This window comes from Drosophila biarmipes, chromosome 3R (assembly GCF_025231255.1).
Source record: "Drosophila biarmipes strain raj3 chromosome 3R, RU_DBia_V1.1, whole genome shotgun sequence".
Classification (NCBI taxonomy): Eukaryota; Metazoa; Arthropoda; class Insecta; order Diptera; family Drosophilidae; genus Drosophila; species Drosophila biarmipes.
Window position 1 is genome coordinate 28,203,596 of NC_066616.1, and position 23,440 is coordinate 28,227,035.

General features: G+C 45.9%; 13 protein-coding genes across 15 annotated transcripts; 5 read left to right on the forward strand and 8 right to left on the reverse strand.

Moving 5' to 3' along the window:
* Positions 1-82: 82 nt before the first annotated feature.
* LOC108024450 (putative OPA3-like protein CG43998) lies at positions 83-802 on the reverse strand. The gene is made up of 2 exons (XM_017094367.3): positions 400-802; positions 83-340 (listed from the first exon to the last, which is right to left on the reverse strand). The coding sequence occupies exons 1-2, from the start codon at positions 708-710 to the stop codon at positions 199-201; spliced, it is 453 nt and encodes a 150-aa protein (XP_016949856.1). The 5' UTR covers positions 711-802; the 3' UTR covers positions 83-198.
* LOC108024449 (putative OPA3-like protein CG13603) lies at positions 773-1,606 on the reverse strand. 2 transcript variants are annotated; one of them, XM_017094366.3, is made up of 3 exons: positions 1,239-1,601; positions 1,019-1,187; positions 773-965 (listed from the first exon to the last, which is right to left on the reverse strand). In XM_017094366.3, exons 1-3 carry the CDS (start codon positions 1,378-1,380, stop codon positions 773-775), a joined length of 504 nt encoding a protein of 167 aa, XP_016949855.1. In that variant the 5' UTR covers positions 1,381-1,601. The 2 variants fall into 2 exon arrangements, with proteins under 2 accessions (XP_016949855.1, XP_050744541.1); XM_050888584.1 differs by having other exon boundaries at positions 866-961; positions 1,239-1,606.
* An 11-nt stretch (positions 1,607-1,617) lies between these two features.
* Positions 1,618-2,341, forward strand: LOC108024772 (uncharacterized). Its single transcript, XM_017094885.3, has 2 exons — positions 1,618-1,790; positions 1,895-2,341. Exons 1-2 carry the CDS (start codon positions 1,701-1,703, stop codon positions 2,276-2,278), a joined length of 474 nt encoding a protein of 157 aa, XP_016950374.1. The 5' UTR covers positions 1,618-1,700; the 3' UTR covers positions 2,279-2,341.
* LOC108024769 (26S proteasome regulatory subunit 4) lies at positions 2,178-3,868 on the reverse strand. The gene is made up of 2 exons (XM_017094882.2): positions 3,709-3,868; positions 2,178-3,647 (listed from the first exon to the last, which is right to left on the reverse strand). Exons 1-2 carry the CDS (start codon positions 3,709-3,711, stop codon positions 2,331-2,333), a joined length of 1,320 nt encoding a protein of 439 aa, XP_016950371.1. The 5' UTR covers positions 3,712-3,868; the 3' UTR covers positions 2,178-2,330.
* A 90-nt stretch (positions 3,869-3,958) lies between these two features.
* LOC108024770 (uncharacterized) lies at positions 3,959-5,278 on the forward strand. The gene is made up of 2 exons (XM_017094884.3): positions 3,959-4,535; positions 4,597-5,278. Exons 1-2 carry the CDS (start codon positions 4,254-4,256, stop codon positions 5,191-5,193), a joined length of 879 nt encoding a protein of 292 aa, XP_016950373.1. The 5' UTR covers positions 3,959-4,253; the 3' UTR covers positions 5,194-5,278.
* On the reverse strand, positions 5,275-6,288 carry LOC108024427 (40S ribosomal protein S19b). Its single transcript, XM_017094345.3, has 3 exons — positions 6,158-6,288; positions 5,789-6,102; positions 5,275-5,726 (listed from the first exon to the last, which is right to left on the reverse strand). Exons 2-3 carry the CDS (start codon positions 6,092-6,094, stop codon positions 5,565-5,567), a joined length of 468 nt encoding a protein of 155 aa, XP_016949834.1. The 5' UTR covers positions 6,095-6,102; positions 6,158-6,288; the 3' UTR covers positions 5,275-5,564.
* Positions 6,289-6,723: 435 nt separating this feature from the next.
* LOC108024800 (28S ribosomal protein S22, mitochondrial) lies at positions 6,724-8,047 on the forward strand. Its single transcript, XM_017094920.3, has one exon. It carries the CDS (start codon positions 6,804-6,806, stop codon positions 7,983-7,985), a length of 1,182 nt encoding a protein of 393 aa, XP_016950409.1. The 5' UTR covers positions 6,724-6,803; the 3' UTR covers positions 7,986-8,047.
* On the reverse strand, positions 7,944-9,254 carry LOC108024801 (zinc finger imprinted 3). The gene has a single exon (XM_017094921.3). It carries the CDS (start codon positions 9,091-9,093, stop codon positions 8,062-8,064), a length of 1,032 nt encoding a protein of 343 aa, XP_016950410.1. The 5' UTR covers positions 9,094-9,254; the 3' UTR covers positions 7,944-8,061.
* A 271-nt stretch (positions 9,255-9,525) lies between these two features.
* LOC108024359 (protein FAM50 homolog) lies at positions 9,526-10,805 on the reverse strand. Its single transcript, XM_017094263.3, has one exon. It carries the CDS (start codon positions 10,723-10,725, stop codon positions 9,652-9,654), a length of 1,074 nt encoding a protein of 357 aa, XP_016949752.1. The 5' UTR covers positions 10,726-10,805; the 3' UTR covers positions 9,526-9,651.
* A 117-nt stretch (positions 10,806-10,922) lies between these two features.
* On the reverse strand, positions 10,923-12,060 carry LOC108024372 (pre-mRNA-splicing factor SPF27). Its single transcript, XM_017094275.3, has 2 exons — positions 11,881-12,060; positions 10,923-11,797 (listed from the first exon to the last, which is right to left on the reverse strand). Exons 1-2 carry the CDS (start codon positions 11,953-11,955, stop codon positions 11,027-11,029), a joined length of 846 nt encoding a protein of 281 aa, XP_016949764.1. The 5' UTR covers positions 11,956-12,060; the 3' UTR covers positions 10,923-11,026.
* A 439-nt stretch (positions 12,061-12,499) lies between these two features.
* LOC108024565 (60S ribosomal protein L4) lies at positions 12,500-14,934 on the forward strand. The gene is made up of 4 exons (XM_017094560.2): positions 12,500-12,648; positions 12,841-13,021; positions 13,088-13,458; positions 14,186-14,934. The coding sequence occupies exons 1-4, from the start codon at positions 12,646-12,648 to the stop codon at positions 14,834-14,836; spliced, it is 1,206 nt and encodes a 401-aa protein (XP_016950049.1). The 5' UTR covers positions 12,500-12,645; the 3' UTR covers positions 14,837-14,934.
* A 274-nt stretch (positions 14,935-15,208) lies between these two features.
* Positions 15,209-23,403, forward strand: LOC108024564 (glycerol-3-phosphate acyltransferase 1, mitochondrial). Of its 2 annotated transcripts, XM_017094558.3 has the most exons (8): positions 15,209-16,067; positions 19,623-19,740; positions 20,353-20,517; positions 20,575-21,569; positions 21,782-22,086; positions 22,144-22,481; positions 22,539-22,851; positions 22,909-23,403. In XM_017094558.3, the coding sequence occupies exons 1-8, from the start codon at positions 15,955-15,957 to the stop codon at positions 23,115-23,117; spliced, it is 2,556 nt and encodes an 851-aa protein (XP_016950047.1). In that variant the 5' UTR covers positions 15,209-15,954; the 3' UTR covers positions 23,118-23,403. The 2 variants fall into 2 exon arrangements, with proteins under 2 accessions (XP_016950047.1, XP_016950048.1); XM_017094559.3 differs by lacking the exons at positions 15,209-16,067; positions 19,623-19,740 and adding an exon at positions 20,136-20,268.
* LOC108024566 (RING finger protein nenya) lies at positions 17,525-19,098 on the reverse strand. Its single transcript, XM_017094561.3, has one exon. The coding sequence runs from the start codon at positions 18,693-18,695 to the stop codon at positions 18,036-18,038; it is 660 nt and encodes a 219-aa protein (XP_016950050.1). The 5' UTR covers positions 18,696-19,098; the 3' UTR covers positions 17,525-18,035.
* Positions 23,404-23,440: the final 37 nt, after the last annotated feature.

The following is a 23,440-nucleotide window of genomic DNA, read 5'->3' on the forward strand; positions in this document are numbered from 1 at the left end:
GGTACAGTGAACCTTAAAAGCAATTAATTAAAAACTTAATATAAGTATATATAAATTTAATATAATGGGGATCGGATTAAAATTAAGATGGAAAGACTATGTAATATTTTTATTTCTTGCCAAGACACATCCATATTATCCATGGGGATATTTGATTTTTTACATTCGTTACAAAGTTAATAAAAACTGCCTTATTTTTCATACATTCAGGGCTGCCCTAATCCAGTTGATATCCTTTTGCTGCCGCTCCACATCCTTACTGATACAGTCAACACATTCATCTAGAGCTCTTTTCTGATCCTCAATTTCCTGGTCTTGCTTTTGATTTTTAGTATAAGTTCTGAAGGAAAACCCTGTATTAAAGCCGTGGATTACTAAATTACATTACTCAAACCCTACTTAGAAATCTCGTAGTATAGAAGACCGAGACCAATGGAGAAAACAAAAGCCTCGCTCAGCATATCCGCGCCCAACCTGGTGGCAATTGGAGGCGTGAGACGTGGAATCCGCCTGGGCTGTTTCAGACGAAGCATCCTCAGCTTGGAACGCACCTCGAAGGTATTGTAGAGCTGGGCTGGCGGAATGATGACGTAGTTCCGGATGAAGGGATGGTGCTTGCCCATCCACATCAGGAGATCGCCAAACGGCTTGCTAACCCGTTTCATGCCAAAAACTAAAAGTTTTCCCACTGGGAACCTGCCGATCACCATGGTTCTTAACTTTGAATTTTGTACGAATTAAAAGGCGTCTTGAGTGGCTTCCCCAAGCCGGCTCAGTTACATTCCAAATCCCTGCTATCGCTGTGTTTGAAATTGTTAACCCTGCGCCCCACCACCATCGACTTGAGGTGACTGATTTCCTTGGCCTGGCGGGAGACCTTGTCGTTGAGCTCCCCAATTCTTTCCTCCAGTTTCTCCCTATGAACCTTGTGCTTTTCGTGTTTTATTTTGTCATTCCTCGACTGCCTAAGGGCAGGTAAAGGTAAATTAAATATATTTTTATATGTCAAAGTACAAACCTTGAAAACTCTGCTATCACCAGCGAAGCACCAATTATAAAGATCACCATCTCGCCCAGAATATCGCCTCCCATTTGAATTGTCATGGCCTCATTTAAGGGAGGAATAAAACGAGGTTGTCCCAGCCCCAGCATCCACATTCTCGAGCGCACATCGATAACGTGATATACTAGAAATGATGATCCTAAAATCGCTGGGAAGGTTTTTCTATACAACTTACATCTTGCTGGCGGAGAGACAACCACGGTTTTGAATGACGGATTCTTTTGCGCCGTTCGTTTGATCAGATTCCCAATAGGCTTACTTATGTGCTTGATGGCAAGCAAGGCGAGTTTTCCCAGTGGAAAAGCGCCCACAACCATTTCGACTTTATTAACTGCGCTCACTTAATTAAAAATTTTTAAATTCAAAATAAACCAGTGTTGTAAAGTACTTTTTTTATAAACCTTAATAAGTGGTAAAATTTGATTTGGGATGATTTCTAATTTTTGCAAAACCTCAACTTTATTATTTATATTAAAATATTTAATAGGTATTTCTTAGTTTTTAAATTTCTTAAAAGTTATTTTAAATTGTTGGGATAAATTGGTAAAATTTGGCATTTAAAACCCGGTCACACCTGTTCTTATTTCATTTCTTATTAACCGCTTTTTGGTTTGTTATAATAGTTTATCCTAAAACGATGTCGGCTTTCGAGGATTCTGATGGGGAAACCGATTTCAAGGAGATCAGCTCAACGAATTACCAACGCGTCCAGGAAAAAGTGGCCAAGGTGGGTTTAAATTCGCCTTCGGCGTGGCCAGCTTTCATGATGAAATCAGCTGTTTTAAGAAGCCATGGCTTATACGACTTATAAGTACCCTTTATCCCTTAAAGATAAGCTACGCAGATGGCATTGCCGATGGAAGGGAAAAGGTTTTCCAGGACAGCTTCGACGAGGGCTTTGAAAATGGTTTCAAAACTGGCTTTGAGCTGGCCAAACTAAGTGCCTTTTACGAGATTATGAAAAATGCGCAGGCGGAGACGGAAAACATAGAACTTAGAGCAGAACAAGAGGCTTATTACCAACATAAACTAGCAGATGCCACCGATAAAGCACACTTTAAGTATTTGGAGCATCAGGGTGAATCCCTCAATGTTATCTCGAACAAACAAAGGATCTATGTAGACGACCTGCTGGGAACTCTTGCGCAGCAACTCCCAGCCACAACAAATTTATTCACTTCGAGCAGCAGCGGTTCTAGTGTTAATGTGGTTTAATGCATGTGTTTGGGAATTATCAAAATTAACTGAAAATATATCTGTTTGCGACTTATAAGTAAAGACCCTCGGGCGTGCCCTCCTTCTTTCGGTACAGGACGCTCTCCTTTGATTTCTTGAAGTCCTCGTTGGTCACCTTCATGCGGCGCTCGCGCAGCGCCATCAAACCGGCTTCCGTGCAGATGGCCTTGATGTCGGCGCCGGAGAGGTCATCCTTGGCCATGATCAGTTCGCTGAGGTTTACGTCCTCGGCCAGCGTCATGCGCGACGTGTGGATGGTAAAGATGCGTCGTTTGGTCTTCTCATCCGGCAGCGGGAACTCGATCTTACGGTCAATACGACCGGGACGAATTAGCGCCGGATCTAGGGTCTCAATACGATTGGTTGCCATGATCACCTTGACATCTCCGCGCGAATCGAAACCATCCAGCTGGTTAAGCAGCTCCAACATGGTACGCTGGATCTCGCGCTCGCCACCAGAATTGGAATCGTAACGTTTTGTGCCCACAGCATCGATTTCGTCGATGAACACAATGGATGGCGCATGCTCCTCGGCCACGCGGAAAAGCTCACGCACCAGCTTGGGTCCATCGCCCAGGTACTTCTGGATGAGCTCTGAGCCCACAACACGCAGGAAAGTCGCCGAGGTCTGGTTGGCCACAGCCTTGGCCAGCAGGGTCTTGCCCGTTCCAGGTGGGCCATACAGGATGACTCCCTTCGGCGGCTTGATGCCCATCTCCTCGTAGTACTCGGGATGGGTCAGGGGCAGCTCAACGGACTCCTTGATCTCCTGGATCTGAGTGTCCAAGCCACCGATATCGGCGTAGGTCTCCTGCGGGGCCTTCTCCAGCTTCATCACAGTGACCATGGGATCGGTGTCGTCGCTGAGGACTCCGACCACAGCGTGGACTTTGTGATTAAGCAGGACGGAGCAGCCCGGTTCCAGCTGGTCCTTGTCCACAAAGGACAGGATGCTTACATAGTGTTCGGAGCCCACCGAGGTAGACACGATGGCATGGTTGTCGTCGATGATCTCCTCCAGGTTGCCCACGGACATGGGGGTGCCGCGCAGGTCGTCCACCTTGGAACGCTCCTCCTCGTTCTTCTCGTCCTGGGGCTTCAGGCGCTCCTGGTTGCGGATGAACTCGTCCTCCATCATCAGGTAATCCTTGATGCGTTCCAGCTTCAGCAACTTAAGGCGGCAGCGGGTGTGGGGCGTGACCTGGGGCAGCTTCATGGCCGCATCCGGACCCTTTGCGCGCCGCTTCTTCTTGCCAACGCGCGTCGGGATTGGGGGCTCGTACTTCTTCTTCTTGTCCTTGTCATCCTTCTTGTCGCCAGCGCCCCCTTGGGCCGATTGGTTTTGTCCCTGCAAATACGTATTTCTCGATCACAAAACAGTTGCAGCTGCTTTGCGGGTTGAATTTTACCATTTTGCTTATGTGCTGCTTCTGTACTCAACGTTTAATGAACTTTTTCACTCTTTATTTGTCGGCAACACAATTTCCACTAGTCACTGCGACAGGGCTGCCGGACTCACGAAACACGGCAGTCTGGCAACTTTGTGCGGTGAACAAATATTTTTAAAATTTTGGTCTCAAGTTCGAAAGGCAAGTATCGCTTGAACATTCACATCAAATAATCTTAAAGTGTGATCACAGATTCTTCTCTCTGTTCTCAAATCACAGTTGTTTTTAATCACAGTTGAATACGTTCTTAAAATGTTAAAGTCAAAAAAAGGAAGCCTATAAGTTTATTTTTAATTCTAAAAAAAACTATAGGTTATATATTCCAAATTTAATAACAACAATATTCCAAAAAGAATAAGATAATTTAATAGTCACGGCTTGTATACTAATCGATAACAGCGAATAATGATCGAAAAACAGTCTGGCAACATCCAAAATTTGTTTATTTTTTGGTTTCTACCGCGCTTGGTCGAAATTGTTTAAATTTTATTTGTTACGGCCTCTTAATGGATCAAAATGTCAAGAATATCGATCTCAAACTGGACAATATTGAGGTTCTGACCACCGGCACGGCGGCGGAGTTTGTTAATGGCATCCTGGACTTCCTGCTCTATCAACGCCGCCAAATACCTTTCGTGTACAAAACGTACAAATATTATGTGGATAAATGGTCTGATGCGGAGGAATCTAAGGAAACCAAGGAAAGGGAGTCCTTTGCTAACTACCAACTTAACCAGCAGCGCTCCAAGGCAAAGGCCACCAAACAGTCCATTAGTGACATGCGAGAGGTGCGTTTCCTCCATATACAGGACCTTTTCTTGGAATTTTAATAACCTTTTACATCTACAGCTCATAAGACAAGCCTTCAGAACATCGGAAGTGAAGAGCCTGCGATTTCTATTTGGCAATACCACCTTTATGCCCACGGAGGCTTATACCTTGCACATACCACATGACTCCATATCCAGGGATCACTTTTACGAGCATCATGCTCTACCCGAAGGTCGTATAAACCAGGCGCTACTCCGTCTGCTAACCTGCGAGGAGTTATACACCTTGTTCTCCACGGAACTGAATGCCACCAATGTGTTTCTGGAAATGGAACTCCTTGCGGACGTGGAGAATGCAAAAGGTTTCCATAGTGACTCAGTTAATTTGATTCCCAAGGACGTCGTGAGCCAACTGCCGCGTAGTTGCAAGAACATACACCTGAACCTCCTGCATTGCACAGACAATATAACGACTGAACTACGGTGCTGCAAGGATTTGGCCATTTACCAGGATCTTGGCTTGCTGAAATTGGACAAGTCTGAAGAAGACGATAGCAGGACTAGCGACTCTTTGGAGGCAACCAAGGAATCCAGTGGCTGGTGGCAAGCCGAGGTCATAGTTCGCGGATTCAGGGCTCCTGCCAACCAAAAGTCAGGATCTTTGTGGTCTAGCTAACATTTTTGTACTTTAAAATAAAACCATACGGCTATTAAATACTTTTGTGCAAGTGCCAAGAATAAAATTTCAATAATTATCTATATTTCCCAGCATATTTTCTTTCTTTATTATAATTTATAATAGTGTTTACATTTCAAATTAAGCAAGCGTATGCTGAATTTTTGGGAAGTGTAGGATTATTATTTTTTGTTGAGCTTGTTGATAGTTTGAGCAGTTTAACAGTGTTCGAGTGTGTTAAGTATAAATATTATTATTATGAAAGTATCAAAGTTATCAAAATGCAAAGTTTAAAGAATAGAAAAGTCGTTCTCTACTATGTATGTGAAGTTCTCGAAAAAATAATCTTTAAATTAGGTGTTAAAGTGGTTTTATGTGGTGACAATTATCGAGAGTGGTGTAATGGCCTCTCGTTGCTTAACCGCAATACGGTTGGCAATGCGATCCAAGTCACGTTGGCCAAGTGGAGTCAACTTGCGTCCACCATCCGGATGCTTCTCCACCAGGCGGGCATTTTCTAAGGCTTGAAGGGCCTACAGAAGGATATAAACGCGTGATCATTATAACCCAAAAAGCACACTCTTTAGCCACTCACCTTGCGAATGCAGCCGTCCGAGGAGCGGCAGTACTTGGACGGATGGACCCCGTTGCGCTTGCGTCCCCCATAGATTTTGGTTAAGGCCGCAACTCCGGAAGGATTACGCAGGTACAGGTGTCTCATGATGGAGGCACAGCGAATGTAGAACCAATCGGCATCGGTGGGCCCAGTCTCCTTGAATTTGGCCGTTTTTATGTAGTCGGCCTGCTCGGGGACTGCGATTTTTCCCGATTTTTTCAAAAAAGCACCCAAGTTCATTGTCAGAACTTGCTGGTCTACATCCTTGACTGTTACTCCCGGCATCCTGCTCTCTAAGTTTTTCAAAACTTTGTATATGCCATAGATAATAAGTATTAAAATCCTTACCTTTTGGGAAGTCCAAGTTTTTGCTCCTGTCTCCTCGCCGATTTTCGTCAAAATGGACGAGGGAAATGTGGCACTTGCTGGTTTGAACTAGAAAATGACCCGGAAGTACTGGTTCGGAATAACTTTGCAGTGTAATTTAATGAGCCTGGCAACTCTACTCGATTACATAACTTATTTTTGGAATAAAACTGTGTCCCGTTTGGCGCCAAGTTGGCGTTATTTTTTGTAACTTTAAAATGAAAGTTGTTAGGTAAAATACATTTTTTTAAGCTAATTAATTTAGACAATCTCAAACTATTCTATAATATCATTGGCCAACAATAGATAGCTAATATTGTTTCCATTTTTATTTGGTTATATAATTTACTTAACTCAACTTAAGTATAAAACAAAATGTTACAAGAAACGAAAATTATAAGTAAGGTAGTTCCAGTACATAAAAAACATTTAAATCCAGGACCAATGTATTTTTTAATTTATAATATGAAGTAAATTTACTTTATCGTTCAGTTTTATTTCTAACAACTTTTTCTTTTCACGCTGTAATTACTATCAATCAGTGTTGCAAAACGTCTCGCTGCTCTGCCATCACTAACTTCTGGACGTCCCGTCTCGTGTATTTTTGTTCCTGATTTTTTGACTGAAAATGCACCTGCTGCGGCACCTACGCCAGCTGAATGGCCTCCAGGGAGTGCGGCAGGCCATCCGCCAGGTGTCCTCGGCGCCCACGAAAACCTCCGCCCTGCAGTACGAGCGGGATCCGCAGCCGCTCTTCACGGATGCCGAAACCCAGCGGCTGCTCCAGTCCATGACGCAACTGAACTTGGACAAGGTGTATCGCAAGCGGACGGTGCCGGACAACAGCAGCGAAACGAAGTTCATGACCAACGAGCAGCTGGACAACGAGTTCCAGGACATGGTGGTGCGGGCCCAGCACATGCTGCAAATGCCACCAATTGTGCAGATCAAAAAAGATGTGGAGCGGGTGATAGCCAGAGATCCGGCGCTTAAGGACTTCGACACCACCAAGTATGTGTTCACGGACATCACTTTCGGTCGGCGCCAGTCGGAGCGAAAGGTATTTGTCCGGGAGACAGACGGAACCTTGGCCCACGCCACTCTGGACACCACAAAGCGGATGAACCAATTGTATTTCCCACTGGAGGGTCGCCAGTCGTACACCCCTCGCATGTTTGCCTTGGAGGAGCTGCTGTCCAAGTGCCTGGCTGAGCACAAGTACGAATACGTGCTGGACCGCCTTCTGGTGCAGTACGAACCCCATGAGCCCGAGTTCCATAATATTTCAGCACGCGTGTTTGAACATCTCAACGAGTCCAAGCAGTTCGAACTGCTGCGCTCCACCCGTCACTTCGGACCCATGGCCTTCTTCTACGCCTGGCATCGCTGCATCGACGATCTTCTGTACGACATGATCAAGCGCGATTACCTGCACAATGCCGTGGAGCTGATTGCCTTGAGCTACAAAGTACACAAAATCCCCGTGGAATATCAGGCTACCCTGACTGAGCTGGACAAACTGCATCAAACGCCCGCGGAGCTTGCTCTGGCGGAGCTGAGGAGCGTCTTCCGACGACCGGATGAGAAGCAAAGCATTGAGCAGGAGATCCACAGTGCCATTGGCAAAACGGAGGCTGATTTCGCCGCCGATGAAATCAGTTTAAAGTTCATCGAGCAGTACATTGCCAGCGAACATTCGCTAAAGAAGGTGCAACTGGAACTGGCGGTGCAGACCCTCAAGGAAGTCAACCGAGAGAAACTCTTGCTGTTCCAGGGTTTGAAGAAGGCCCACGGCGTTCAAGCTTCGTAGGACCTGCTCGCTTTATTCTTATCGATTTCTATATACTTAATAAATACCAGATAGGTCAAAGATTTTTGTATGCCGTTCATAACTCCTTGAAGAGGATCTTAGACAGCTGTCGGTGATGGCTTAGGATGCACTTTCTGCGGTGCCGCAAGCAAACTCTCTCGCTGCTGAAGCGCTTCAAGCAAACTGAGCAGCGTCTGGGATCTTTTCTGCCCTTGGGCAGCCCCTTGTGTCTGCGGAAGAGGGTGAGCACTTTTGCCTTGGAACATTTCGGCTCCTTCTTTCGATGGACCAGAATGGAGGTGGTGCTCCTAAAGTATCGTCTGCACTGTAAGCACCTGTAGCACTTCCTGCCGTTGTGCTTTCTTAGGTGATGTAGCAACTGCATCTCCGAGTGGCTCATAGCGTTGCAAAGTGGATGTGGGCACTTAAAGAGCATGGTTGACTTTCTGGGCGCCATGGCGGGGCAACTGAGATTGTGGCGCTTCAAGAGGTTCTCGTGGCCAAGCTTCTGGCCACAATTGAAACAAAGAGCACTCGGCCCAAAGTGCACGGTCATGTGGGACTGATGCTCCAGCAAAGTGTTGCCTATATCGCCGCAGATCTGGCACTCCAGCATACCATTGGGAAACATGCTGGTATTCTCGCTGACATAGGTGAGAAATCCAGCGTAGTCGTTGGTCTCGGGAACCTCCTTGGGCTGCGCTTCGGGCAGGTTCCACTCCACCGAATCCCGGCGACACTGAATGCCCACCTCCTTGGTGGTCGGCTCCTCTGTTTGTATGGCACGCTCTCTGCACGGAACTGCAACTTCGCTCGCAAAGACCCCGGTGGATTCGTTTAGCTTATCCTGCTGTGCGGATTTCGGCGGGGCATCCGAAGCCGCACCATTGGTCAACGGATCGTGGAGCCCATTTACAGGTATGGAGTTCTCGAGTGCATATCTCCTGGTCACCCATTTGGTCTCCACGCACACGTATTCCGGCAGCTCATAGATGGGCACTGAGATGGGGTTATTCAGGCGGCGAGGATTGCCTGCGGTGGTCACCATTCTGCCGGCGTGAGGGCCCTTCACCGGGGTCCCGATATGCATCTTAATCAAGGCTGACATTAAAATAAAGTCAATTGTCCGGTGAGCGATCCTTATTTCTTAAGGGAATAAACATTTCTTCCTGGATCTTTGAATATATCTACAATTGTTGCTAATTCTTCGCTTAGTTTTCAACGACGCGTTGTTTGGGGGCGCAAAAAAGTGATATGTTGTGAGTGGTGCTGACGAGCTAGCCTTTTTCCCGCTATTTACATATACCCGCCAAGATTAGTTACTAATTTTCATTGTTTAAAAATGAATCTTTTTAAAGACTGAGTTACTCCTTTATATTTATTCACTATCACTGCAAAATTAAAGATTTTGCTCAAATGTTTTATTTAGATTCTTAAATTTTTGACTATGAACTCGTGCTGTTATGCGCAACGAAATGTTAACTAACAGTTCTGTTAATTCGAAAATTGAATTCGGAAGGATTTTAAAATATCAGGGGTATTCCTTCTTTATTACTGTTTTTATTTAAAATAAATGTGTTTGAATGAACAAAATAGTTAAATCCATTTTTATATTAACGTAAAGTACAATTAATAAGGTAGAAAGGTTATTAATCCATCCAGAATCCTACTTTTTGCTCTTATCCTTATCCTTGATGGTGTACTTGTCGTAGGACTTGGTGGGATCATAGGGCTCCCACCGGCTGGCGGGGAATATGTGCTTGTTGCGTTCGTACCAGGACCGGAGGAGCACCTTGCCAGCGTGGGACTCCTCCTTCTCCACGGAGGCGTCGCTGATCATGCGCACATCGTCGTGGACGTCGAACTGGAACAGCGGACCGGATTTTCCGCGAGCCTTGGTCACAATGAAGTCGTAGAAGGAGTAGTGGTGCGGCAGGATCAGATCCTCCTTGACGTACATCAGCTGGTCGGCCATCACCGTCTTTAGCTCGATGAACTCCTTGCGCAGTAGCTCCAGGCACTTTTGCAGGAACTGATAGATGGAGTTGCCCTTCTTCATCAGGACATTACGCCGATGGCCGGAGCCATCCCAGTAGCTGAACGTGATTGAGATGTCTTCGTCCTTGAGCTCTGCCTGCTGCATTACCCATTCCTGACGCAGTTGCTCGCGCAGTCGGTTCTCCTGCTCCTCGCGCTCGCGGTCTGGCAGAAAGGAGGTGTCCACATCGGGGTTTTTGCATATCTTCTTTTTCTTTATGGGCACAATCTCGTCCTTCATCTCAGTCCATTTGGCTTTTGGGGGCTTCTCGTCCTCGATCTTTATCTTGGGTTCCTCGTCGCCTTCGTCTTCGTTCTCCTCCTCGTCCTCATCCGGGTTAAAGGACAGCGCTTGAATCTGTCGCTTCTGCTTGTTTTTCTCCGCCTGAATGGCCTCCAGGGCGCGCTGCTTCTCCCGATCCTTTTCGTCCTTCTTCTGGGCAAGTTTCTTTTCCCTTTCCCGCACTATGTCCTCCTGCTTGGCCTTCATCTCGTCCAGGGTGACCAGACCAATGGTCGAAGACTTGAGCTGCTGCTCCACGGCATCATAGTGGGTAGCAAACTTGTTCTCAATCTTGTCCAGCTTCAGCTCCTCCTCGATCTTCTTCTTGCGGAACTCGATCTCCTGCTGCTGGATCTCGCGCTTCTTCATCAGCTGGGCGGCACGGCCCGCCTCGCTGGCGGCACCTTTATAGTGGGCCATCCTGGCTCTGTTCTAAATTATTTAATTATTTTCAATTAATTTGCAAGCACAAAGTTGTAAACATCTAATCAGTGTGACCGTAGGATGGATTGGTAAAAATCTCATTCTGTTAAGAATCTCCTTAAAAAACAGCCTTACTGTTTTGAACTTTAATATTATTATGGTTATTCCATGGTTTTTTAAAAAACAATTCCTAGTTTTTCTTGAAAATCTGGAATACAATTTTATTTTTTTTAAGTCTTTCGTCTGGAGCATCCTGATTATACATTTATTTAGAATTGTAAATGTGAATAAACTAAATTTATGTTTCCGAAGCTTCATCGCGGGCCTCAGCATCAGGTTTATCCTCCTCATTGCCAGCATCTTCATTTGCCCCCTCCCGTTCCACATCATCCTGTTGATCATCGTTGATGGTACAATTGCTGGAACTGCCATTGCTGTCGGCCAGATCGTCCTTGGCAAATCCATTCAAGTGTTCCGGTGTGGGAGCGTTTTCATTAGCACTGGGTGGCGGAATAATGCTCTGCAGCTTCTGGCGGGCAGCATGGACCAGCTTCTCCAGCTCGACGCACTCTGTCTCGATCTCGTAGTTCTTGGACACCAGCAGCACCCAGTGAGCCTCCAGGGAACGCAATCGTTCGCCAGCCTGCGTCTGGGCCTGCTTTCGCTGCCAGTTGACGTCCTGGATGTCCTTCTTCAGCTGCTGGAGCTGCAACTGCGCCTTCGCCTGCATGGCGGTGAAGACCTCTAGGTAGGACTTCCAAGCCTCCGTGCCGTAGTCGAGCATCAGCTCCAGATTGAGGGATCGCACCCACTGGTGCTCCAGCTGGGCCATTGAATTCTCGATGGCCTCCTGCCAGGCGGACACCTCGGACAGCTTGCCGGATGGCGGCGGGGGCAGTTCGTAGCGCTTCATGGAGAGCGTCTCCATGGGCAGGCGGTTCTGGATGCGCTCGAACTCGTTGACCATCAGCGGTGTCTCGAAGGGCGAGGTGGCGGGCAAAGGCAGGTGGTCCAGATAGTTCTTCGTGGGCCGATATCGCCGACACTCCTCCTCCACCATGGCGAGGGCCTAGAAAGGAATACAAGTTTATTTATATTTCAATATGCACGTTCCTTGCAGAACCACATATTATGAACTCTAGAAAAACTTACCGATTCCCTGACGCCCACATCGTCGTAGCCGTGATCTATATAGGGTAAAGCATCCACAATAACCTCGCCAGCCATTTTTAAATTTATTTTTAAAGGTTTTTAAAGGTTTTTTTTACCACAAGTAAACAAAAACAAATTTCATTCGCCGCACTTTCCGGCACCGCAGTGATGCAGCCTTAGCTACTTTTCAGCTTACAAAAATGTTAACGAAAAGCCCAGAAAAATGTTAATGTCTACCAAAAATCAACATGCTTCAATATTTTCATTTAAATAATAAGATCTTTGCATTAAAAAAACATTTAAATTTCTAAATCCTAATAATAAATAGATTTTTTTTTTGAATTACTTAATCCGATTTATTTTGTAGCAGAATGGTTCATCACGAAGTCTAGTTTTTACATTACAAACTTTTGGCCGAGCAAGTAAGTTGTTTTTTATACTAGTAGGTTCACAAATATCTTTTAATTATAAAAGGCGAAACAAATATATGCATTAAATGTTTAATTATTATTAAAATCAAGGAAATAAACAAAAACGTTTGTTTACAGAGCGAATACCGCCAAAACCTAGTGCTGAGAAACGTAAGAGCAGCCCTGTTAACTTGACACATACCGCTGTTAGCGAATGCAACCCTGCTGCTCGAAGGCGTTTGGCAGCCATTTCCGGCAGCTCTCTTTCTTTCTTCGTTCTTCTTAATAAAAAGAGGACGGTATCTGCGTTTGCAGAATATTTAACACCTTTCATTGGGTTTGAAAATCAACGAAAATGGTGAGAAATGGACCCTAAGACACTCCGCGACCGCCGCCGATGCCGAAGCACTGGATTTAACACACGAAACTGCGGGAAAACAGTGCAAAAGTGTCTGCCTAACCTCCACGTGTTTGGAATGTGCGGCGGTGGCGAAATGTGGATGTTGTGCTTTGTGATGTGATAGTATACTGAAACCGAATCCATTTACAGAGCTTAGGCAACGCCAGGCCATTGGTCTCCGTGTACACGGAAAAGAACGAGCCAGCCAAGGACAAGAACATCTGCCTGCCGGCAGTGTTCAAGGCGCCCATCCGTCCGGATGTGGTCAACGAGGTGCACCAGCTGCTCCGCCGTAACAACCGCCAGGCATACGCCGTCAGCGAGCTGGCTGGTGAGTAACCTGCAGATAACCATTCCCTGCTGTGAGTCTAATCCTGTTTTTATTGCAACTCCACAGGTCACCAGACCTCCGCCGAATCCTGGGGAACTGGACGTGCTGTGGCCCGTATTCCCCGTGTGCGTGGTGGCGGTACCCACCGTTCCGGCCAGGGAGCGTTCGGCAACATGTGCCGTGGTGGACGCATGTTCGCCCCCACCAAGACCTTCCGTCGCTGGCACCGCAAGGTGAATGTCAACCAGCGCCGCTACGCCCTGGTGTCGGCCATCGCCGCCTCCGGAGTGCCCGCTCTGGTCCAGTCCAAGGGCCATGTCATCGATGGCGTCTCCGAGTTCCCCCTGGTCGTGTCCGATGAGGTGCAGAAGGTCCAGAAGACCAAGCAGGCCGTCATCTTCCTGCGTCGCCTGAAGATCTGGGCTGACATCCAGAAGGTGGGTTACCCTGATTTTTTGGAGCGGTAGCTTCTAAACGGTGTTAGGCGCAGGATAGAAATAGCAATTGCAGATTTTTACAATTCAACGAGTTATCGGATTTGTAAACCAGTGATAGAATGTCTTACAAACAATTTTTATGATAGAAAGAAAGAAAAAGTACTCGCAAAGTATTTCTTTGTTAGATCGGAATTGGCAGCGTGTAAGCATGTGGCTACTTAAATGGTGGTCAGATGTTTGCAAGGTAATCCAGCGTTGTCAGATAAAATGCTCTACTATAGGCGTTGCGATTGATACTTAATCCACAGTTCCATCGCGGTAACCGGAGAGCTACACTTATTTTCGTTTAAGAAATACAATGGTAGCTTATTACTTCGATATAAACCTATTTAACCATATATAAGGTGTTAGACCTTAGTACTCTAATTGAATCGAAATCGGCAGCGTGTAAGCAACTGACTACTTTACTGGTACTCAGATGTTTGCAAGGCATTCCAGCGTTGTCAGATTAAATGCTCTACTATAGGCGTTGCGATTAATACTTAATCCACAGTTTCATCGCGGTAACCGGAGAGCTATAAGTGTTTGCCTCTAAGAGCTGTCATTCTTCCCAGTTTAAAATATTTATCCATTAGCTGAAAAACTAAAACCTAACTTATTTCTTTTGTTTCTCGAGAGATGCCAGCCAGAGACTAATGTTTTGGAATTATTGTCTGCTATTCTGCAGGTGTACAAGTCGCAGCGTTTCCGTGCTGGCCGTGGTACCATGCGCGACCGTCGCCGCATCGCTCGCCGTGGTCCCCTGGTCGTTTACGACAAGGACGAGGGTCTGCGCAAGGCCTTCCGCAACATCCCCGGCATTGAGACCATCAACGTGGACAAGCTCAATCTGCTGAAGCTCGCCCCCGGCGGTCATGTCGGTCGCTTTGTCATCTGGACCGAGTCGGCGTTCGCCCGCCTGAACGATCTGTTCGGCACCTGGAAGAAGCCATCCACCTTGAAGAAGGGCTACAACCTGCCCCAGCCCAAGATGGCCAACACCGATCTGTCGCGTCTGCTCAAGTCCGAGGAGATCCGCAAGGTGTTGCGCGATCCCCGCAAGCGTGTGTTCCGCAGCGTGCGCCGCCTGAACCCCCTCACCAACGTGCGCCAGCTGATCAAGCTGAACCCGTACGCCGAGGTCCTCAAGCGTCGTGCCGCCCTCGCCGCCGAGAAGCGCACCGTCGCCAGGGTGCTGGCCAAGGCCAAGAAGCAGAACGTCGAGCTGGCCAAGTCGCACTTCGCCAATGTCGCCACCAAGGCTGCGGCCAACCGCGCCAAGCTCCTGGCCGCCCGCAAGAAGAAGGTCGCCACCAAGAAGCCAGCGGCCAAGAAGTAAACTTACTTTCCCCCGAGTAGAGCTGACACACTTTTATATTATAATAAACCACAAACGTTGTATGAATTTTATTCATAATACATAGAGTGCGAAAGTAATGCTCATTAAAACTCTTAGTCTTAGGCACATTTAGTATGGTTACTCTCTTATTCGATCGTCCGTTGTCTCCGCGAGCGATCCACACTATCACCTAGCACTCGGCTCGTTCTCCCGCTGATAACAGCGGAGATGTGGCGGCTGTAGCTTTCGTTATCTTCGTGCTGGCCGCCGATCTTGGTCTTCGCACACGTTCGCACAGCCATATGTGAGCCCATACATATATTTATTGTCACACGTTAATTGGCATTTAATTAAACGTCGAGCGTCGTCGTCGTCACTTTTATTCCACTGTGAACGCTCGACCAGCGCGGTTCTACGTATCGCGCAAAAAACCGAAATAAGCGGAGGGATTCTGCTGGGCAAATAATACTGAAAAGTGCAAAACAAAGGCGCCGCAAGAGTAAAGGATATATTTGCTTCAATTAAACGAAGTATGTAATTTCGAGGCGGGCACTATAGAAAGTAAAACCGGTTCTGTTGCTGGAAGTACAAATATTAACCACTTTATGGCTGCCGCTGGCCGAAAAAAAGTGTAAACAGCAGATAGCAATCTTGCGCAAAATCTCAAAACTCGGATCATACGATATTTTCTATGTGCGGGTCGCGACCGATGTCTGGTTATATTGAGTAGAACGCAATAATATATAGCCACCACCGATCGGGGATCTCGAGAGAGCGGCGAGAGATCGCGAGCAATCAGCATCCGAAGAAGAGAGGACGCTGCTGGAACGTTTCGATGCGCTGTATCGCATCGCCGCCGCCGCCGTCGCCTCCTCCATTTTTCATATTTTTTTTCCATTATTCGCAAGCACTATAGTACTACTAGTGGCTGCCACTAAAAGGGTCGCGCTGCTCTGTGTGTCTGATTAGTCGCGTTTAATCATCAAGGTCGGAAAGTTTCGGCGAGCACTTCCGATCACTTGCCCGCCGGCTGATGCCGGAGCATCGCCTGCTGCCTGCGGCCACCCAAGCAATCCGAACCGAATCCAAACCAATCCCAACATAATCGCCAGGCCATCATGTTGACGACCGTCCTGAACTTTGCCCAGCGCGTCGCCGAGATTTCTTTGCTCGGCGGCATCGAGATTGCATCAGTTGCCCTTATTGTCTACTACATATTCGCGAAGACGAGGTGAGTACGACTAGGCGTGGATGGAAGCCAAATAAATCCCCTAAACCGAGTGCCTATATACTATGTGTGGGCCGCCCCAACCTCCAAGTTCAAGTAACGCTGGCGAGGAAGAAGAGCCGTTATTTTTAGAGGCGCACTCGCAAGTTATCCAATGCATGCAAAATGAGCCACAGTGGTGATTCCCCCGGACGAAAGTCCATGGGCACAAAAGTCAGAACACTTTTGGGGGGGCTTTAACTAAGGTGTTCCAAAAATAGTTCATCAATTGGGGATTATTTCTTATCTAAATGGCTCCCACCTGATGTTTTGCCTCAGGCTTTTAGGGCACAGATTACTTTGATGATAGATTAATTGTAAAAAAGCGGTTAGATGAAAGACAAAAATCTGATTAAACATTTCAAATTTAAAAAAACGATTTATTCTATAAAGGAACATATTCAGTAATCCAGCTTAAATCCAGAATTTAATATTATTTTTTTCACCTCTTGTTTTGTTTCTACGTTTTATAACCTTGATAAGATTATTCAAATTAAAAACAAAACTAAATGTTTAAGTTTTTGGGCTCAGAAGTATTTAAATAAGTAGAACCAAAAAATAATATTATGTCTTGATAATTGTTTATAGATATTTCTAATTATTTACATATGGCTAACAAACTCCAATATTTTCTTATCACTACCTTAACAAAAAATTAAAAAAATAGGAAAGTGATAAGCATAATACCTTTAAATTCTTTGTTTTGTGCCTTCAAAATAATATTATGTAATCAAAACTACACAAAGTATTTCCGCAGATAGTGTTACGACTTATAGAGGTTCGACTGTAGTTATGCTTTCTTTTGTTATTGATCGCACAGGTGGTTGCTCCATTGGCCATGACTCACAATGGCCCATTGTCCATTTGCACTAGGCCCTTTGTGGAATGTAAATTGGTAGAATTCCGCTAATCAGACACGTGCTAATTTCCACTGGGAGGCTGCCTGGGGGTCACTGGGGGTTCAGTGACGTCAATAGTGTTATTGTTTACTCTAGCACAAACACTTTCTCGCCCACTGCCACCCCCTGGCTCCATCCCACCGAGCTCTCTCCTCGCAAGGCGCAATTTCTGATGGTGCACTCACACAGATAGCGACCAAGTACCCCCCGCCCACATTTCGCCCGACAATCATTCCTGGCAACAATTATCGGCATGATTGCCGCTGTTAAATTTGCACCTTATTATCAGATTAAGATTTCATAAAGGCTATTTGCGTAATCTAGCTGGATTTCGACCAGCTTGGGGCCACAAAGAAAGTGTGCCTCTCATAAAGGTACGCACGTATTCCACTTGGCCTAGACCTCTGAATAATACCTTCGATCCCACCAGAAGCCTAAAATACTTTCGAGTGCCTTGTTGCTCTGTGAAATTTTCCATGGCTCAAGATGATTGTGATGCCCACTCTGAGATTAGCAAAGAGATTAAGGCAATATTAAAGTTTAATATTATTATCTCACTAATCTCCAGACTTAGCTCTCTAAGTGGAAATTATATTATTAGAGCATTATTTAGAGTATGCCTATGAATTATAGTTAAGATCTTTCTTAGATGTTAATAACATAGTTAATTAGTTAATGAAACATAAACAATTATATACTACTAAAACAGTTTCTGGTTTCCTTTTCAATAGTTAATAGATTAATGCTTAATTTCGCATTATTTAGACAGCTTAAAGCTTTTGAAGTAGGTAAATGTATCAAGATAAATTTGAAAAGTAAGAACCATTTTAATTGTAATCATTAACATTATTGAAGTCTTATGAAAGATAAATAACACTTATGTTTAACTTAGGTAACGTAAAGAAATCATTAAATATTATTAATATCATATGGATAAGGTAATTAAGTTAAATTAAGACTTGACTAAATAGTAACTTCGATAACGTTTATAAATCGTTAAATACCTTAAATGCCTTGTAGAAGGAGAGAATACCTATAGATTAAATGATTTCTGACCGGATGGGCGGGATTGATCCTCGGCCGGGCCCTCCATATCCGAATCCAGAAAGAAGGTGGTCATGTACTCATCCGACTGGGTGTGTTCGGATGTGTTTACAGAGGGTGTCCTTGGGCGGGGACGATGGAACTGGTTGCCCCAAGTGGCTTTCAACTCCGAGCCATGGGACTTCTTGTCAATGGTGGGCCGCCGCTTCTTTTCGGCCGCATCCTCGTAGTACTTGATGTAGGTGCGCAGCTGCTCTATGCATTTCTTCTCCTTTTGGATCTTCTGGTTGAGCTGCGCCTCTAACTTGCAGTAACCCTTCAGCTGGAGCTTCTGTTTCTCGTGCTTCTGCAGCCGGCGGTAGAAGCCCAGGTTGTCCGAGGTGCGCTGCCTGTTTTGGAACTTGCTGACCTTGCGGTAGAGCTCCAGGAATCGGAGCGGGTCCTCAAAGAAGTCGCCAAAGCTACGTGGCATGTCGCGAGAGATCGGCACCGCCTTCAGCTGCCGCTTGCAGATTGCGCACTTGCTTTCTGCCGAAAGTTCGGTGAAACAGGTGTTGCAAAAGATATGCTGGCATTGAGACATGTGAAAGACCACCGATGGCTCTGCGTCGCGCAGACGAAAGCAATGGTTGCAGTGAATTCGAAACATTATTGAATTACATTGATTATTTCCCAAAAGTTTGTAAGAATCACTCGATTTTTAAGCGTCGCGTCAGGATAAATCTAACGGTTCATATCCTTGACGGTCTGGCTACTTTGTCGGTTTGAGGTACGGCAACATTGCCGCCAAAGAAGAAAAATTAAATTACAGTGAACCCCCTTGATGGAAAATAATCATATTCTCGAGCTATCCAGTTATTGTATAATTATTTTCATGTTTGTAAAAAATAAGTATTAGATATAAAAGGTTCCGCCACAAAACATTTAGCGTAAAATACTCGGTGTGGGATTTAAACTATTTAATGCGAGGAAAACGTGCTTTTTAACGTAATAGCACAACGAACGCTGATGTAATAGCTTTTTTATGAACCTAGGCTGATAAAAGGGGTTTATATAGGTATTTAAGTATATGAGCATATTTCAATATTTTACTTTTGCAAATGTAGTTGAAAAGATTTAAAATTACATTGTAAAATAGTATTTTAATTTGTACATGTGTAAAGTACAAAGTTTGTTTATGTTTTTGTTTTCAAACATAGTGGAGGAAAGACTTTTACCCTCTGAACATGTCAGCTGATTTTCGAACAATGTTGATGATACATCCGCCATACAAAGAGCGTTCAAAGTTCATTTGCGTGCCATATTTCATGAGCAACTAAACACTTATCAATAGCAGGCACTACTTAAAAACGTACACCATTTTCTATATAAAAATATATAAAGTCGATTAATGCGCTGCGGCTAATGAACTCTGGCGAATTGGACTGTAGAACCGCTCGAGTGGCCGAATATTAATCGAAGAGGTGTTGTATATTTAATTGCGTGCTCCTGATTTCAGTACCACCCACGGTGGTTGAATTGCATTTTATTGATACTGTTTGATAATAACGCCTTCCCGATCTGATTCCGATTGCAGGGCACCTGTTATCATCGCTGGCCTGTTTCCCAACCTGAATCTGAGCTACCGGACGAGCTACCTCAGCAAGATCAACACCATTCGAAGCGATCTCCTGGTCACTTTGCGATCATCCAATGTAAGTTTCCCCGCCTATCAGGCATCCATCCTCCATTAACATTAACGTTAACCCCACCACGTAGTACACGCTGTGACGCATTTGCAGGGAGTGACTAGTATTCCAGATAAGCGAATATTTCCACTCAATGAATTCCGAATCCGTATCTGTGATTGCAATTGAGTCAAAGTCCCCAGGGTGTTTACTTATTATTTAAAGATCGGAATCTTTTTAAAACGCTTAAGTGGTTATTACTTAATTATAAAAATTTTTTTATGAGTTTATAAAACACTATTCAAGTTCAGAATACTGTTTTCCAAATTCTTGTCACTTTTTGAATTTGAATATTCGCGGCGTTGCCACCTCGTCCTGCCAATCGATAACAGTCCTGAAAGCTGACCAGGATATCGGCCGTCGATTTCCTGCGAAAAAAGCCGGGCGCATGGAAATGCGGAAAGTCTGAATTTGCAATTAAAAGGGGCCGTAGAATAGTTTAATCTCGTAGTTATAATGACGCTGGAGGAGTTTCACGCTCGCGGCTGGTTCGAGGTATCTTTTCAGCCGCCCACATACCAACTATATGTACGCCAGTTGCATCACAATCACAGCATCGCTCCGATCGTTTCTTTGTAGGAGCCCAAGACCCAGAACGCGGTGGCACATGGCATCGGGACGCAGAATATGTTAGAGCTGACCCCGCAGTCGGGTCAGAAGCCCTTCAGGAAGCTTTTCGACTGGGGAGTGCTGTTTCCGTATGTTGCCCAGGTGGTGCGCAGCGAGAAGTTCGAATACCGACAGGTGGGTAACCCATTTAACCGCATGTAACAAAGACTCACCTCGATTCGCCTCCGCCAGGTCACCGAGATCGTGCACAACGATGTTGTGCTCAAGCACGCCATTAAGCAGGCCGCCGAGCAGACGCTAAGGGAACAGCGGTACGCCAAAAATGGACATCGACTGCTGACGCGCAGCTCCAGCGGAGATCAGGAGGGGCAGGAGGAGGAGGACGAGAAAAAGGGCATCTCCTATCAGTCCATTCTACGCAAGCAGGAACAGCGCGCCATCAGCATCTTGAAGGACATGGGATCCACCCTGAACAACGGCCTGTTGGCGTTTACTTCCTGGATCCTCTACAAGCTGCTCCCGTGCTTCCTCTCCGGCGTCGTTACCAACACCAAGCAGATCGAGATGCTCAAAACTGCCACGGAACGTTCACCGGGTACCCCGTTGATCTTTGTGCCTCTGCATCGCAGCCATTTGGACTACATAATGGTCACGTGGATACTCACCAACAACGATATACGCAGTCCACTGGTGGCGGCCGGCAATAATCTGCAGATACCCGTCTTCGGTGGACTTTTACGTGGTTTGGGCGCATTCTTCATCAAGCGCAAGATCGACCCCGTGGAGGGCAAGAAGGATGTCCTGTATCGGGCTGCTCTCCACCTGTACCTGACCCACGCCCTGAAGCAGGGCCATAATGTGGAGTTCTTCATTGAGGGCGGACGGACGCGCACTGGAAAACCGTGCATGCCCAAGGGCGGCATCCTCTCCGTGATTGTAAACGCCTTCATGGATGGCAGTATACCCGATGCCCTGTTGGTTCCCGTGTCCGTCAACTACGAGCGTCTCGTTGACGGCAACTTTGTGCGTGAGCAGAAGGGCGAGAAAAAGATACCCGAGTCATTCACTAAGGCTATTTCTGGCATTTGGAAGGCCCTGAAATCGAACTACGGCCTCATGCGCATCGACTTTAACGAGCCGTACTCGATCCGGGAGCTGGTCAACTCGTATAACAAGATAGCACGAGAGGATGGAAACAATACAAAGGTCTACAAGCCAGCTGCCAGGTAGGCTACTGAAAATGATTTATTACGGGTCGTCTTGTTTTGCAGAGGGTATTAAATTCCAGGGTTTTCTGATTGCCAGATTTAAATGTTCATTTTTCTGATTGCCTCCTTTCCTTTCCACAATTCATCTTAAATAAAATCATCAAGAATATAGATATATCTGAGTTATATAAACCAACTACTTTTCTTTCCTAATCCTATCTTTATCGTAGAGTCCTGCAGCACAATCAGTCTACATCCTCCCTGTACGGCACCGATGTTGTATGCGAGGAGCACCGTAATCTCATCGAAAGCATCTCGCGCCAGGTGGTCTTTGACTGCGCCGCAGCCACCTCTGTGATGTCCACCAATGCACTGGCCTTTTTGCTACTCACCCGATTCAGGAACGGCGCCGAAGAGCAGATTCTGGCCGAGGCCCTGGATGATTTGCGAAACTCGTTATCTGGCTGCAAGGACATGGGTTTCTCCGGGGAATCCTCACAGATCCTGGCATATGCCTGTGATCTACTTGGCTCAGGTAGCTGAAACGCCTTTTTCAATTGAAATCTTGCCTAATTCACTTCAAATTGTCTAGGTCTTGTGACTCGCACTCGGGATGAGAACGGGCGTTTGGTGATTAAGGCTGTGAATTCAGTGGAAAGCTTTATTGAGCTGGCCTACTACTCGAACATGCTGACCCCGCACTTTGCCCTCAGTTCGATACTGTTGGCAACCTTCCACTCCCTGCTGCCGGAAACGGAGAACAAAAAAGAGGCTGGAGTGTCCCGCAAAAAGCTGATGGACGCCGCCCTGGAAAACTGCCAGATATATCGCTACGAATTTATACTGAACAAGCCAACGCAAGTGCTGGAGAGTTTGCTGTACAAGCAGTTGGATGACCTCTTGATCAGTGGTTGCGTTCGGGCGGAAAAGGTAGGTCTATAGTATTTAATTTGCCAGTGAGTTATTAACTGGGCTTATCTTCAATAGCTGCACAATGATGCGCCCAATGCGGATGAATGCAAGCGCTTGGCCAACAGCCTGGCTGCCGACCTTGACGAGGACGACGACTACCTCCATGTGGGCAACGGCGACTCTGATGAGCCCAAGCTGCTGTTCGCCAGCGATACCCTGCCGCAACAGCGCTACATCTGCGAGGTACTGGCGCCCTTCGCCTGGACGTATGTGACGGTGGCGCAATCCCTGCAAATACTCCACCGGAACTCCATGCTGGAGTCTGAATTTATTAGCTTTGTGATTAACGATCTGAGCAGCAAGGTCAAGCGCGGCAGCTGCATCTATGGTAAAATACTCCCTAGAAATCCAATATTATACTTGATGTAATCGATCCTACTTTCAGCTGAAAGCATATCAACTGACTCCGTGCGCAACTGCCTGAAGCTGTTGGAGAAATGGTCTGTGATCGAGGTGTGCAACCAGCAGGGCATGCGCCTGATCTCACTCAATACGCTCTACGAGATGTCTCGGGAGTCGCTGAACGCGATCGTCAAGAAGATTGACGCCATTGTGCCAAAATTCAACTCTGGTTACTTTAATGTAACGCCCTAACCAACGGGGCTCGCTTTATTTTTGGCACCACTCTTTTTTATCCTTGTATAGTAGTGCATATCCACTTAAGTGTGTACTCCTACTTCTTAGACTTAGATATGTCTAGTTTTATAGTCATACGAGTTTATATATATGCCAAAGTGCTAGCTTTACTGTAACTAAGCGACAAACAGTGAAATATGAACAAATTTCTAATGTATAATTTAAAAATATTTTCTATGTGCCGCCTGAGAGCGGCAAGACAAACGAAAACAATACAATATATCATCTATACTGAACTGATTAATTAATGTTTATAATTTTATAATATAGGCAGTTAGAAC